Here is a 16,011-nt window from a genome sequence, read left to right as displayed (position 1 = left end):
CCTAACAGATTTATTACAGGAAAGTTTTAATCAGATTTTTGCCAGAAACATAACATAAAATGTAAATTTTCCTTTTTACATAGTTTGTGGTGAACGGATTCAACCATAGGTTTAGCAGCCATTTTATTTTGAAAGGACAGTTCTACGGATCGTGACTATTTCCTTTTTTAACTAGAGTGAATCGTTAGCAGTTGTGACTTATTCAAATAGATACCTATCTATCTATCTATCTGCTGTTGTAATAATGAATTTCAGAGTACGACCTTCAACAAAAGAAGACTGCAAAGACATATCGAGGATGATAATGGTGAGCTGCAGGCAGCTAGCCGAAACTCCTCTCTGCTTTTGAAACACTTGCAAACCTGGACGTTATTTCCTTATATTCTGTGTAGCTGTAGTTGCAGGGTTGTTATTCTGTTTTCATTCATTTATTGTGGTTGGAAAATGTTGTACGATATGATTATATTTCTGAAATTCTCAGGAGCTAGCGGTGTATGAAAAAATGCCCGACCAGGTGGAAATCTCTCACAAAGGTAACAGACTGAAAATAAGTTATAAAAATTAAAATATCTGCTTGCGGAGTCCAAATAAGACTCGGTGTGTATTTGCTAGTTTCACATACACGCTCCTGTCAAAGTTCAGACTTGCCTAATAAAAACGGATGATGTAGTTTAAAATATTTACCAGCAGATGTCGCCAATCCACATTTGTTTAATTGAGACAAAGGACTTAAGGTTTTATTTGCATTATTTTTGAGGAAAACAGTAATTGAATTGTAATCTCATTAAACATATCATTATCCATGTGGAAAGCATGGATATTTGTGCAATGATATACAAATTCTTTAAAATGTAATGGTTTCTTGTAAAGTTACCACAAGTTTAGGTTTTTCACATTTTGGCCTAATATCTGCAAAGGCAAAAGTCAGGCAGGTGGAAAATACACACTCTGTGAGGTGGTACATTAGAGAAACTGCAACCAAACAGGTAATTATACAGAGAGCAACAGCAGCACTGCAGTGTTGGTGAATGTTTAGCTGTAACATTATGCAAGCACCACTTCTGTAAATGTTGAGAACACTAAAAACTCAAATTACCATCCAGAATATTCAAATGCAATTCTAAAATGTAATCTAGTAAAAAAAAAAAAAGCACATTATTTATTCATATCTTTATATAAGGCAAGCAGTTGGTTTGGTCTGTGGAAAGATTAGGAATAAAAAGTGTATTTTTGCTAATCTGTCCTTGTGTGAATTCAGAACTGGAGCGTGACGGTTTCTGCCAGAATCCCTTTTTTGAATGTCTTGTTGCAGAAGTTCCTGAGGAGCACAAATCTAAAGAAGGTAAATAAACACTGAGGTCCCAACATCTGTTTTCCTGTCTTAGAGACAAATACAATGCATGCAGAGTACGCCTTTGTAATTATTCTTAAGGTCATTTTTTATGTTTATGTTGATTTGTTGTTTGTGTGTTTTGTGTTCTTTTGTTAGGATTTACCGTCGTGGGATATGCTCTGTACTTTTACACCTATAGTACATGGAGAGGACGATCAGTATATCTGGAAGACCTGTTTGTGATGCCCGAGTTCAGAGGTACAAAATGTGTTCTCCTAAAAATAACATTTTTGCATTGTCTTAAATGTATTGTTTTAGTTACCATCTTTGTAATGTCCCTATGTTTCTGAAATTCTTTTGCTACAGGAAATGGCATTGGCAAAGGTTTATTGTGCAAAGTTGCTGAGGTATGTTTTACTTCATTTAGTCTCAACTCAGATGCACACAGATGACTGTGGACGTGCTGCTGCAGCTCAGGAGAACATGTATTTTTAACCTGACTGCCAGTATGTGAGCATATTAATAATGTTGTACTGCGATCCAGTGCATGGTTAATCAGAGGAGTGTTGTGTTTACCCAGGTGGGGAGAAAGAAGGAGTGTGTGCGGCTGCAGCTGTCGGTGCTCGACTGGAACAAGCCATCAAGAGACTTCTACGCTGCCAAAGGAGCTCAGGATCTGACAGTCAGTGAAGGCTGGCACTTCATTCGCTTTGATGGACAGAACCTGGACAATTTAGCTAATGAAGCTCCTAAAGATTAAACGTATGAAAACAGCAGTAAACTGTCCTCTGCTGTAATATTTTTTTAATCTATGAATAAATTAAGATATACCACCTTTAATGTATGTCTTCACGTGTTTGAATGCAAGTAGCCCGTTTAACAGAAATTGTAATTAGCTCCTGCACTCCTGTCAAGAGACATTACACAGTTTCTCAGAAGCACGGTGTCTGGACCTTAATTTGGATTACCAGAGTCATGTGATCAATGGTGTCCAGAGCTTCTTTTTGAAAATGACTGCATCAGTTGTTTAGCCTCTAGTTCAGCTGTTTAATGAATCATTAGTGTGTGTGAAAGAGATCAATCCGGTAAGAAACATAATGGCAAACATGGAATCAGCAAAAATATAAATCAGAACATAATTTATATTCGCTCATATTCAGTAAATTTAAATACAATTGGAAAGTGCATTTCAGGAACTCAATCTACAAAGTGAGGCACATTATATAATTACACACAGATTGATGTTTTCAAGTCTTTATTTCTGCTAATTATGGTGAGTCCCAGTTAAAGCTATGTAGCATTTAAGATTTCAGTTTAACAGACCAATAAAAAAATTCATTATAAAACTATTAGTGCTTAAAAGTTGCTGTTTTCAAACGGCACTCTTATTCTGACAAATGAGCCTCATTGGACACATTCAAGTTTATGAAATATGACTGTATTATGTGTAATGTACATGTATGTACATACATAAGTAATTTATAATGCAGTCTTGAAAGACTGTACCTAATTCAGAAATACCTCCTTCCACCTTCACAAACAGTGAACATCAATGTAAGTCACAATGTTATATAGCTATATTCTGTTTAATTATTAAACTTTTTGCTCCTTCAAAATTATAGCATTCGTCATCCTCTTTATTTAATTTATGTTTGGAGTTGATATGTGCTGATTTTTGATTGTGAAGTGAACTGAATTAAAAACAAAACATTGTTATTTCACTCAAACATACTAAAAGTCATGTTATCTTTTAGATTCAAGCTGCTCTACCGACGTTTGGCCACCAGGTGTCACCAAAGATGACCTGTGAAAACTTTTGAGTATCTTTATTCCACAGATACGAGTGATGCGACGCCATTTGTGTGGAGTACAGGGTAGTGAGCAACAACAGAAAAATCTGCTATTCTTTCCAAGGCGTCATCGTCACGAAATTGGAGCATATGTTTTTTTCTTTTTTTTCTTTCCTAATTAACAAAATCAATAGTCAATCTTCTGAATGAGAGCTTATTGGGTAACAGTTGGACTTGACTGGCTTCGCATTCACACCACTCTCAGCAAAAAGTATTTGAGTCACTTTTCTTTAAATAATAAAGTATTTTCATTTGTTACTAGACTGTCCCATGGAGCTCTTTAATGACTGGACAGAAATCTGTAGATTTATGTGTGTGTACAAGCAATGTTTGTAGACATGTGGGAACCTTGGACAGCAAAGATTTTTCTCAGGTGAATTAAAGCATGAACAGTAACAAAAATCAAGACAAGCATAAGAAGATGTAAGCAGTTTTGCTAAAAGTTCTTCCTGGTTGCATCTGAACAAAAATGAACTTTTTTTTTTGAGCAATACTAACAACCAAGTTTAATAAGTTTTAGCCCAAGAAGAGACATTCTGTAATGTATTTCTACAGGCGCTCTAAGCACAGTTCACAGTTTAGCTGAACTATGAAGTATCGTCTGGTTTCCATATAAGCCTTGATGACAAACTGACATACTTTAAGAGTGTTAATAATTTTCAGATTTTCTGCCCAGGCATGGGAAAACAAAGTATGTGTGACAAAAAAAGAGGAAAGAAAAACACCTCAGAAAGTAGCAGGTAAAATTCTGAGCACAAGGAAAAGTAGCTTTCCATGTATTTCTGGAAATGTTCTACCATTACAGTAAGAAATTAGCTTCGGGGAGGTTTTTAATGTTTTCTGGGCAAGAATGTTTTATCTTGTTTCTAAAGGTTAAACAAAGGTTTTCAATATTTTTGGATTTGTTTTCAGCAACCCAGAACATGATGCAGCCACTAGTGGTTTTAACAGGATATGGAGTATTGGTTTTATATTATACATACCAGTTTAAATGTATCTAAAAGCTCCTTCTGAGCTTCTTATATTTAATATATCATCATGTTAACTGAGTCTAAGATCTTTGCTGTAGGTTTTCCATAGGTTTTTTTTCATCCAAGTGGCATTGTTTTACTAATCTGTGACTTCTTAAGGCAGTTGTTTGCAATAGATGGACAATGACACTCCACACTTGTCAGATTTTTATTTGTAAATAATTTTGAAAGCCATGTATCCTTTTCTCTCCAGTTAACAACTATGCCCTAATTTGTGGTGGTTCACTGGAAAAAAATGTGATTTTGTTGTAACATGTAAAATGTAAAAAAAGTTGAAAACATTTTCATATCATGAATCTGGAGTTCAGGGTATTTCCTGTTATTAGGTTACAACTATAGTTGTCACCTGGACTCTATCATTAGTAAATATATTGCTGAAATGATCACAACTACCAGACTTAATGAAAGAATCAAGTTTGTTTTGCTTGTACAACTAAATATGCGGCAGGTTTGACGAAACAGGTACAATAAATGTGTTTTATACAATAAAGCACATTCAAATCTTCAGTACAAACATGTTACATTATAAATAAAATGATCACATATTCTTAGTTCAAATAATCTCATCCTCTGTGGTTGTATAAAAACATTTATGGACTTCTGAATCTTTATGCAAACCGATTGGGAGTCATTGCAAACCCCTTTGAGTACAGAAAAGGAAAGGTAACCGGCAGTAACAGTTTATACATCACAAATCTTACCTTGCATCGATGGAGTTATAACATCTGATCAAATTCACAGCAAATCCACAAAATCAAATGCCGTCAGATTATTCACGCTGTCATTTCTTAGTACACTAAGTAAATTTAAACCTTCATCATGATGAAAGGATCTGCTGACGGTGCCTCTCAGACATAAGCGTTCCTGCCGTAGTTGCTCGGTGCCGCCTGAGACGTTGCCACAGTAGACAGCATGTGTCTCCTGGAGCCTGGCTGGTACGGGTAGGACCTAAAAGAGAAGACGTATTTCAGGACAAAATATAAAATCTTGAGCTGACTGACGTAACCAGAGATACTCACGTCTTTTCACTGGGAGAATTTAGCTTGCAAGCGCACAGCAGGCAGGAGCCTCCACAGAGGGCGAGTACAGCAGATGACCAGCCGATGTAGAGGCCCTGTCCAATCTCATACCTGAAACATGATAATGTTTATCTCGTATTTTCTTATCTAGCGCTTATGCCACGGTAAACTGTATATAGCTATTGTTCTGTTGTGTAATGCTCAGATGAACTTACTTTGTCCCAGCGTAAAGCTGGTCGAAGAACTGCTGGGTGATGTTGGCTGCATACCAAGACACAGCGATCATGGTGCAAAGCCCTACGGAAAGACAAAGACTTGTTCACCTTAAGTATGTGAAATACGGAGAAAAATACAGCACGTCACTTATGGCAAATACATGGCTTTAGGGGTATTAAAAATGTAGTCCTGATAGACGGCTTAGCATAGAGGGCAATAAGGAATCGTACATGTTTGTGATAAAAATAGTATTTTATAACGGCTGTGTGCTTGACTGAGTTTTGTTATTAGTGTAGTTGTGTGCAGTCGTCTCCGTTCCCAGTCCAGTTGTACCTTTGATAATTTGTACCGACCTCTTCATTCATAAACAAACCATTTGTTTTTAGCAATTTACTTAATCATCATTGCATATTTGCTTAATTCCTTTGGTAGCATTTGTGTGTGTGTGTAATTTTAATACACAATATTATTATTTATATGTTTGAATGAATTTTATATTACACCTCTTTTCCATTGGTTCTGATCCCAGTTTGGATCATTTAGCTCTAATATCATATGAGAGATTATGACATCTAATTAAATCAAATAGAGAAGTAATCTTCCTCCTGAACACATTATTTTTGTCTTTATGACGACGTTAGTATTAAATGACATAGTAGATAATAGAAATGTTTTTTAAATCATTTTCTGCCAAAGCCGTTATGAGAAAGTCTTCAAATTTGCCCAATCTGTTTATTTTAGATTTTGAAACTGAGGTGGCCAAAGGCAGTCCAGATTTCTCATTAAACTATCCAACACCCTTTTTTTTTAAATCATCAAATATAAATGATAAATTATTATACATTTAATAAATTAAAAGAAATCAGAGGCTAGCTTCAGCATCATTAGCAAGTCGCAGTGTACGGTTACTAGTAGCAACACTTGCTGCCCGCCAAATCAGTCGTAAATCATGAGCCCCCACTATTTGGTACAACCAGTACAACCAAAAATAACAAACTGGTTGGATACATTTTTTGAATGTGTCCTCTTATGTCTCGGACTTTGACCTTGAATTGTTCATGTTGTGATTTTTATTTCCACAATTCTCAGACTTTTGTTAATATATAGTCGCCTGTGAACAGACGGTTCTGTTACCTGCAGGATAACCTTTTCAACAGATCATCCATTTACTGATAGCTTGTCTTCTGTGCACAAAGGTTGGCGCATTTGACATATTTACCTAACAAGGTATTCAGTGTAGAAATGAGCTTAGGCTGACTTCTCTTATCACAGTTCTTTGGTTTACTCTGCTGGCCACACCTTTTTATTTATTTTAATTGTATTTGAGTAATTTGAGTTCAGTAACTCCACTTTTATTGCGCCGTTAAAGCTGTACCTTGAAGTAAAAAGAACACCCCTCCGATCGCCGCGATCCGGCCTTTCAGAATATAGTTTTCCCCGCATACTTTGGTGCACTGCATCCCCACGAGGGTCGCCACAAGGCCAAATGCCCCAAACAAGATGGAGGCGATCATCAACGCTCGGGAGGCCTGAATGTACCCTGTGTGAAAACATTAAGTGAAGCATTAGTGGTTTGCTTAGAAACCTACTTTCTCCATGTAAAATGGCGTGTCAAAAATGTTTGGCGCACCATTTTACAAGTGTTTTTTGTAGAAGTGTGTTTAAAAAGTTGCCTTATTCAGCTCATGAAAGTGTGTTATTTTCGTGTGAGCAATTAAGCAAAAATATTTTTTTCATGTTTTGGTTTTTCTACCACATTTCGATGGAAATGCTATGAGAACTCCTCTTGTTTTGGACGTTATTTTCCATTGGTGACAGTAATGATGACAAAGGAATGATGTGGCTTCAGCCACATCATTCACTGTTGCACAAGCTCTGCAAATGTTGTTGTGAACATTGTTTCCTGATCACAGGCAGAGCTGTGTAACAACACAACAGTTTTTAATAATAATAATAATAATAATAATAATAATAATAATAAACGTAACAAAAAATTCTTAATATAGTATCGCTGTGCTGTTAAAGTGCTTTGTAATGTGTTTGTCTTAAAAACAGCCAACCAGGAGACCTAACAATGCCTACAAATGTTTATCAGAGCAAATTTTGAAGCTATATTATCTTTATTTTTTTCATATCTGCTAATATATCTGATGCCACAATACCATGTAGAACCAAGTGAAAGACACTACAGTAAACAACTTCATGTTCCTTTGGCGACTTCTGAAATCTTAGCATATGATTTTGTGAAGTAATACCGCAAGAGGTGAAGCCAATATGCCAGACTGCTTTATGACTAAATGATAGTCTTCGAAAGCATTTTAAAACTTTATGACTTCATTGAGTGTTTTTTTTTTTTTTCTTTTTTGCTGCTGAAGTTATTGCACTGTTTGCAGCCGCTGCGGTAAAGCTGTAAAGCTTCTGGCTATAAAATGCTCCACACTGTTATGTAGATTAAGTCAAATATTGACCACAGTCACATACATAAATACGTTCTAGAAATTAAACTATTTCCTCCTTAGACAATGCTGCTTTTACATTTGTCTTCCGTCGCATGGTGGTTAGATTAGGTCTCCATTGTCTTATTACCATTTCCTAGCTCTTGATTTCTCGGTCAAGTTAAGAGTGAAATTCAAACACAGTTTTGTCCTGACCACATACCATTTAGCGCCAGCAAGGATGGAAAATCTCGGCAGTTGTGAACCCCTGTGGCGTCCGTTGCGCAGGACATCCACAGATTTTCATAGATGGTCGAGGTGGTAATAACGTTACCGTCCACGGTAGACTCTCTCCAGTATCGATTTGGAAGGGCCACACCAACCATAATCCATCCCAAAAAGCCCAAAAAGCACGCTAAAGCTTCCACAATTGGATTCATTTTGTCCTCTTTCTTTTTTTTCTGGCTTGCCGAAACGATCCGGTCAGAGGAAGTAGAATTACCAATTTTAACCGTCCAAGCTGTCTTGTTGCCCAAGGATCTATTGGCCACACGTCCAGAAGACCAGTTCCCTGTACACCTTGCTCTAAAGTGCAACAAAACCCTACAAATTAATGATTAATTCCAAATACCCCACTTATAATTTTCCTATTATTCAGGTTTCTATTGAACCTTTAGAAAGGGTAAATGTTTACACAACTTGCAGGACAACAAAGCGCCAGAGCCTTTCAATCTCACTCACAAACGTCTATAGACCTAACGCCATGTATCACCCCCTGGTCATTCGCTCTGGACGCTATGTCAACAAAATCAAGTGAGTTCTTGATGGGATTTATCAAACTCCGACTCCTTGATACTCCCTGAGTGGAAAGGGACGATGGGAAAACGTTCAGCCCCTAGAGGTTGGTCAATAAATATTGACCCCAAGATGGCCAAGTTGGGACACAAAGACGTTTACTTATCTAACATCCTCAAAAGGCATAATAAAAGCTGGAAAGACAGACTCAATTCCCATTAAGACAAGTTCTCTGATGTTGTTCAGCTAGACCAGACAATCTGCCAAAGACCATAAAATTTAACATTTCTCTCTGTTCCAAAAGTTTCAAATTTAATATCAAAAACTGTTTGACTTCAATGCTATGTTGCCTCATGAACAACTCTAAGTTTACAAGGTATAGCTGTAAATTAGTAACTACTTCAAACTATTTGGATCTCAATATGATCAAGAACAGCACCCACAGACAGCTTAAACTAATATTTAAAGTGATCTGAATTGTGCATCAATAACATATCATGAATTACATTCACGATAGTTTTTTGCATAGTGATACTGAAATGATACTTTCACCTAAATAACTGGACTTTTAGCCCAAATTAGGCAGTTTAAATTCTGTGTTCACCTAATGAATTAATTCACCAAAGTCGATGCGTCCAAAAATATTCTTCTTATGAATCTGAGCTCTGTATTGGTTTTAAACAAACCGCACAAAGTTTAAGGAGGCAACTAGTGGAACTGAGCGCTTACACAGCAGAAACACAAAAAATTAACAAGTTTTTCTTGTCTAGTTTCTACTGGAAATATCTTAGTATACTTGAAATACAGTAAGACTTACTTGCAAGTAACTTTTCAGTAAGATAATGGAGCTTCTTTTAAGCAAATAATTCTCAATACTGATTCAAAAAAGTTCTAGTTTCACCAGCAGATTATTTCACTTATGGTAAAAATGTCTTATAAATTAAATAATCTGCCAGTGGAGCAAATACATTTTCAAACCAATATTAATCAATTACTGACTTAAAAGAAGCTTCTCAAAAATTACTTTTACATTATTTTTGTCCTGTTTCAGATTAACTACAATCTTTGCAATGAAAACCAGACAAAAAAAAAATACTTAAGATTTTGTGTTTCTGTACATCATATTGCACATGCATTCAGTTAAATCTGACTGTATAGTTTTAGTAAAAAACAAGGGTAAGCTTACCTTACATCAGTTTGGGTTAATAAAGAAGTATGACTGATTAATGTAAAAAATCATAGCAGAATCTTGAATTTTCTCAATATCTGTATGTCTGGAAAGTGCGCAGTCAGCTGTTTAACTTTGCTGAATCATCAGAAAATTGCTAACAAACAGAATAGTGTGCAAAAATGATGAAAGCTCAGATTTGGTTTCTTTTCACAAAAATTTCACACTGCATATTTTTCAATTTGAAAATACACATGCATGCCTGGCGTTCTACAAGGATTTTAGTTTCCTGTCGTGTAAAATTTTGGTAGCAGATGAACCTTTCAGTCAGTTACCTGGGAGAGCAAAGAGGGAAGGAAATTCCCGACAGTCATAGACCCCCGTAGAATCGCTTGCACAAGACATCCACAGGTTTTCATAGACGGTAGAAGTTAAAATCACGCTCCCATCTTGGGTCGATTCTTTCCAATATTGATCCTCTATTGAAACATAAACTAGTATCAAACCACCAAAACCTAGGAAAAGTGCTGCAACCTCCATAACATCCTGCATCTTGGAGGTAGTTTTCTATTAATAATTACAGGTTATAGGTCCTGCGTCTGCCAGGAGCTCTATTCGCTACATCTGTGCCTGATATTCATTTTGGGAGTGTGAGAACTGACTCAGGATTTTTTTTCTTCTTCTTCCACGTGCAACCAAACCTGGAAATTTGAACATTGATTTGTTGCCGTAGTCGGGCTATTCCCGCCCAAAATTCATGGCTTTTCACCCTCAAACACCCACCTAACAGCTTGACATGTCAGAAGGATTTTTATTTTCTGTGATAAACTCCATTTGAACAGGGATTTAAATTGAAGTACCAAAAGTTTAAAAGAGCTGCATTTTTTAAAATACACTCTCTTACACTTGTTAACTATTAATAATAAAATTTTTGATAAGGAGCACCGAGTTTATTGTGGAAAATGAGCTACACACAGAGTAAACCTTGGTTATTAAATACTATTTAGTTTAGTTTTTTTTGTTTTGTTTTTTTGCTTTAACTATGACTTATATTGTTGCGCAAGTTTAATCTGAAGATTCTCATTTGTTTAATCAAATCATCTTCTTCTGCCCTTTGCCCTTTCGATGACTAATTTGGTAGCTTCAATTTTAAAGAAGGTTATTTCAACATCCAAAAGCAAATACTTGCATAAGGGGAAACACTAAACTGAGGACAGAGCAAACAGAGAGAGCTGACTGAAGTGTGTAAGTGATATATTGAAGGCAGAAAGAGTTTTTTTTTTAGTTTTTTTTTTACACCGGTTAACCATTGATAGGTTTTGCTGCAAGACAATAGATGCATTGACTAAATCTTTAGGCTTTCTTTTTTCTTATTTTTTTTTTTTATTTACTACTTTGCGTTCTTTTGGTTAAAACTTGACCGTGACCGGCCTCTTCTGAAACCCTCTCATAATTCATCTTTTATGACTATCAAACATAGACAAATTCAACAAAACTCTTCAGATTTCTACCAATGTGACTGCTTAAAGGAAGCGGAGATGTTTGCCCACTGAATCCACTTAGACAAATCTTTGTTTAGAATAAACTTTAAACTCTTTATTTATAGTCTGTATCTTATCGCAGGGGAGTTCTTGTCTTAAAAAAAAAAAGCGGTTCAAAGTGCTTTGTCGTACAGTGCTTACAGTGTGAAACAGGTATTAAGTTTGGCTCCTAATCATTAGCCTGTTAATGTTTTATTATTTTATCCCTCACTTCTGTTATCTGAATTGTTTATGCACTCATGTCCGCACTGACCTCCTCAATTTTAAATCCTGGCAACCTTGCGGGGTTTGCGCCAACCTCAAGGCATGAACAATGTTGAGTTTAAGTGGAAGCTCTTAATCTCATCTAGGGATTTTTTTTTTTTTTTTGTTGATGTCAGTGAAATCAGTTATTGCACATAGTTACTGTATAAACTGTGTCAGGTAACGAGGCGTCTACATGTGTGTGAGCTGTTAGGTTTCTATAATATGTAGGAAATTGTATTTGCTGAAGGAAAGACGGGGTGTGTCAGATAAATGCACAGTTGTGTCAAGCTTTGATTACAAATGGCCGATGAGTCGGATCCATGTACTGCATGTGACACCATCTTTATTTGTAATTACCTTATCAGCTGTGTGATGACTCAGTCTCTTCTGACAATCTAAGCTGATAAAAGCGTTCAGTTTATTCCCAGATTTTCTTTTTTTTATTTGTTACTGACTCATATGAAACGTCATAGTAAGAAGCTTAAAGGTGCCTTCCTTTCAAACAACCAACCACCTGCATTTGACAGGACATATTACCGAACTAAACAAAAGGTGGACTGAAACAATCCTCCTACTGAAACCAGCAGCGTTCTTTACACTGAAGCAGATTGTTTTTTATTATTGTTATGGTAATTAAAGATTTTTGCATTACCTATTCATATTGTGAAATTAAAGGGCAAGATAAAATGACAACAAACAATAAATCCTCTCAGTGTGTACATTTCATCTCACAAACAGCAAGCATGCAAATGTGGTGGAAAAATGTAACGCATAAAAAGAAAGTAGTTGAATGTGTGTGAACACTTTTAAACTGCTATTACTCCATTGAAACACATTTAGATTCAGAGTCACCTGTTTTTTTTTGTTGTTTTTTTTTTGTTTGTTTTTTTTTGTAGTATTTTATTATCACAGCCCACATTTTGACTTGGTAATATTTGCTCACTTTGGCTTGGAAGATTTTTCCAACTCAATCATTTCCTGTCTTCTGATTTTCTGACAGATTTAGCTGTGGACTCGGGTTTGGCTCTTACAAAGCCAAACATTTCTTATCTTTCTGCTTGGACTCAGTGGGAGGGTGAAAAATAAATTCCCTTCTGATCTTTTTCCACCACACACCTGAAAGTTTGGGGCTGAAACTGACAGGCATCTGGAACTATTTATATTTTGATTTCATCCACCTTAAGGAAAACATGAGACATGAAGAACACAAAGATGCTTCAGAACCATTTATTATTGGGTCTACTATGAATTCACATGTTCTCCATCATCTACAGGAACCATTTACTGCACAACTGAATTATGTGCATCATCACCTGAAGTGAGCAGTGCTCACTTCTTAATTGCTGCATTTCCACACCAACAACATCTTCATTAATAGTCTGAATGAGAAGGTTTTTCTTTCCTTGTGTTTTAAATTTTAGGATTTTGGGACTTTCCAGAGTTTTAGACGTTTGGGTCTTGAAGAAGGAAAGCGTTTGTTAAATTTTCTCCCAGCTGTACTTAGATTTATGAGTCATTTATGTGCTCAGCTAAAACTGATCAATCACTGTCACCTTTGTGTCAAACTAATGGATCTGTATTTGCAGACTGAGTTTCGGTGAGGCCAGTGCTTCAGTACGGGTCTTTATTAAATAGTTTACATATTCAGCCTTTTGTTGTGAACAGCTGGTCTGATCTGGGTTTATAATATACATCTGAGAAATGTTCTGGTAATTTGTGGTGATATATACACATATATGTATTTTTTATATCCCAGTTTGATACAATGTTTGCACTTTCTGTGCAAATCTTAACATCTTGTGTAAAATTTAAGACCGATTCAAAGAGCGTTGAACCTTTTCAGCTGTCCAGGTAAAGCATTTAGTTTGAGTTACTGTTTGGAATGATGTAATAAATTATGAATGGAAGTATAATGTTTTTTACTGCGGTACTTTAGTCTCTAATTATTTCCTGAGTGATTATGAAATAATAGCCCTTGGCCAAATATCCCTGAAAGAAAAGAAAAATGCCAGTGGATCAAGTTTTCTGCTTTTTCTGAGTTGGATTTTGTTCTAGTTTTGCTAAAACTGTATTCTTAAGTTTCTCCTTACATAAAAGATAATAATTTAGATACTTCTGCACATCAAAACGACTCAGAAACTATAAATCAGTGAAAGTAATATTATGTTTACATATTTGTTTTACTTATTATCACTTGTCTGATGTGATTTAAAACAACCATTATCATTGATACTCACCCGTATGTGCTGATTCTGCATTATGCTCGCTTTATGGTGCCAGTCCACGTCTCGCACGTGTCTGGCTAAGAGCTTGTGAACCACACCTTCATGCTGTAATGGTGTTTGCTTGTCTGCATTTTAATGAGTGCAAGACATTAAAGAGTGAAGGTTACTTCAAGGCTTTGTGGGGTTAGAAGGAAACCACTGATCTAGAAATGTCACAGGTTGTTCCTGGAAAATCATAATGAGTTTTCAGGTGAAATGGGAACTCCTGAAAAACTTTTCTTTTTCTTTAGACTTTATGCAGCTAACTTTTAATTTTATTTATTTTTCTCCTCACTTTTTCCCCTAATGCTTTCTTGTCCACTTTTGTCTGGTTGTTCTGTCTGTCAGTCTTCACCACTGTGACTGTGGGACTTACAGGACACATTTTGCACATTATACCATCCTGTTGGTTATAGCATTCAGTATATTCCCTGCCTACCATTTTCTTACAGGTTTGTGCTGAACTGTCTGCAGGCTGGCTTTGACTCGTTTTCAGATTTTTTTTTTTCCTGTGTCCTGATTGGCATGATAACCCTTCTTTCCCCCTCTACTTTTTCTTCGTTGCGCATGTCCTGCTATGATTGTTATGTATTTAGTCTCCTTCAGTCAAGTATGTTAACCATTGGTAGAATTTCCTTGGAGTCTTCAGTCTCCATCGCTCGTGGTATTTCCTTCTCTGATCATGATTCTGTGACGATTTGAGCAGCACAAAACGTCTTTAAGACAGATGACGTCTGAGAAAAGAAGGAAGAAGAAGAAGAAGAAGAAGTGAAGCTTAACACATGAAGTTCTCCTTTTATATCTTATCAGTCACGAACACAGTGGTGCCTTCCACCCAGCTCTCTCCTGTAGGGAGTTTCTCTAAGTTTCTCCCGTCTCTGGTTAATTGGTACCTCTGTCCCTTAATCAAACCTGGTTCAAAGGAATTTCATTTGGAAAGAGAAGAAAAAACTTCTTCACTGAAAACTGTTATCAGTTCCATAAATATAACATTTGCTGAATGAATGAAACCTTCATTATCAGTTCCCAGTAAATAAGCGAAAGTTTTATTTTCCGAGTAATTTTTGATTGCTTGAGAATCACCTTAAAAAACTTTGCGCTAGAAAAAACAAATACATAGCTGTGAACATAAGTAAGAAAAGCTTGTTACATAACATTTCAAAGTAACAACACCTTAGGCAAATGGAAAATCTTAAAATGTACGCAAAAACTTCAAACAGAGTTAGTGAAAATAAAAGTAAAAAAGGAATAAAAACGATTAATACAATATATGTAAAATAAATGCAACATAATGTAAAGAATTTGATTAAGAGATCATCATAGGGAATTGTTCAGACTTGAGTGTTTATGTTCAGTGTGGATTTCCAATGAAAAACAACCAGAAAAAAGAAATATAATAATTATTAAAAAAAATAAATAAATGAAATAAAAACAGTGCATCCTAAGAACACAAACAGTTTTTGGCCTTATTTAATTCAAATCCCCTTTTTTGTATTCACTAAACAATGTTGCTATTGAAAAAGGAAAAATTTATTTTAATTTCAAACCATTTAAGCAGAGGAAGACAGGATATATTTTTGCTTGTCACATTTTTATTAAATGCTTTTAAGTATTATTTTCTACAACATCTGCACATAGACATTTTTATTCACACAACAGTGGCAGATAATCTTATAAATTTACATTATATTCATTTGAGTGTAGCCACGTTTACGCTTGTTTGATAATACTTTAACTGTTATATTTTATAGACTAAAAAATAAATACAGTTGTGCTTAAGATGCACTAAAAGGGGTTTAGGAAAAATATTTTTTGTTTTGGGAGAGAGCGATACACTGAATCTATCAGAGAAATGCGCATTTGTCTTTAGATATTTTATTTAGAAAATAAATATCAGCATCTGAGAAAAGAAAAGCAAGAGAGAAGAAGAAGAAGAAGAAGAAGAAGAAGAAGAAGAAGAAGAAGAAGTAGTGAAGCTTAACACATGAAATTCTCCTTTTATATCTTATCAGTCACGGACACAGTGGTGCCTTCCACCCAGCTCTCTCCTGTAGGGAGTTTCTCTAAGTTTCTCCCGTCTCTGGTTAATTGGTACCTCTGTTCCTTAATCAAA

General features: G+C 35.7%; 2 protein-coding genes across 3 annotated transcripts; one reads left to right on the top strand and one right to left on the bottom strand.

Annotated features, from left to right (window-relative positions):
* The first annotated feature begins 130 nt into the window (after window positions 1-130).
* LOC103145652 (diamine acetyltransferase 2-like) lies at window positions 131-2,173 on the top strand. Its single transcript, XM_007563174.2, has 6 exons — window positions 131-307; window positions 482-533; window positions 1,259-1,342; window positions 1,490-1,591; window positions 1,700-1,740; window positions 1,914-2,173. Exons 1-6 carry the CDS (start codon window positions 245-247, stop codon window positions 2,091-2,093), a joined length of 522 nt encoding a protein of 173 aa, XP_007563236.1. The 5' UTR covers window positions 131-244; the 3' UTR covers window positions 2,094-2,173.
* Window positions 2,174-4,348: 2,175 nt separating this feature from the next.
* On the bottom strand, window positions 4,349-10,524 carry LOC103145651 (claudin-15-like). 2 transcript variants are annotated; one of them, XM_007563172.2, is made up of 5 exons: window positions 10,183-10,524; window positions 6,825-6,989; window positions 5,449-5,530; window positions 5,234-5,344; window positions 4,349-5,162 (listed from the first exon to the last, which is right to left on the bottom strand). In XM_007563172.2, the coding sequence occupies exons 1-5, from the start codon at window positions 10,397-10,399 to the stop codon at window positions 5,063-5,065; spliced, it is 675 nt and encodes a 224-aa protein (XP_007563234.1). In that variant the 5' UTR covers window positions 10,400-10,524; the 3' UTR covers window positions 4,349-5,062. The 2 variants fall into 2 exon arrangements, with proteins under 2 accessions (XP_007563234.1, XP_007563235.1); XM_007563173.2 differs by lacking the exon at window positions 10,183-10,524 and adding an exon at window positions 8,108-9,396.
* Between the last annotated feature and the right edge of the window lie 5,487 nt (window positions 10,525-16,011).

This window comes from Poecilia formosa, unplaced genomic scaffold, assembly GCF_000485575.1.
Source record: "Poecilia formosa unplaced genomic scaffold, Poecilia_formosa-5.1.2 Scaffold145, whole genome shotgun sequence".
In the NCBI taxonomy this organism is placed as follows: domain Eukaryota; kingdom Metazoa; phylum Chordata; class Actinopteri; order Cyprinodontiformes; family Poeciliidae; genus Poecilia; species Poecilia formosa.
This window is presented reverse-complemented; position numbering and strand designations above follow the sequence as displayed.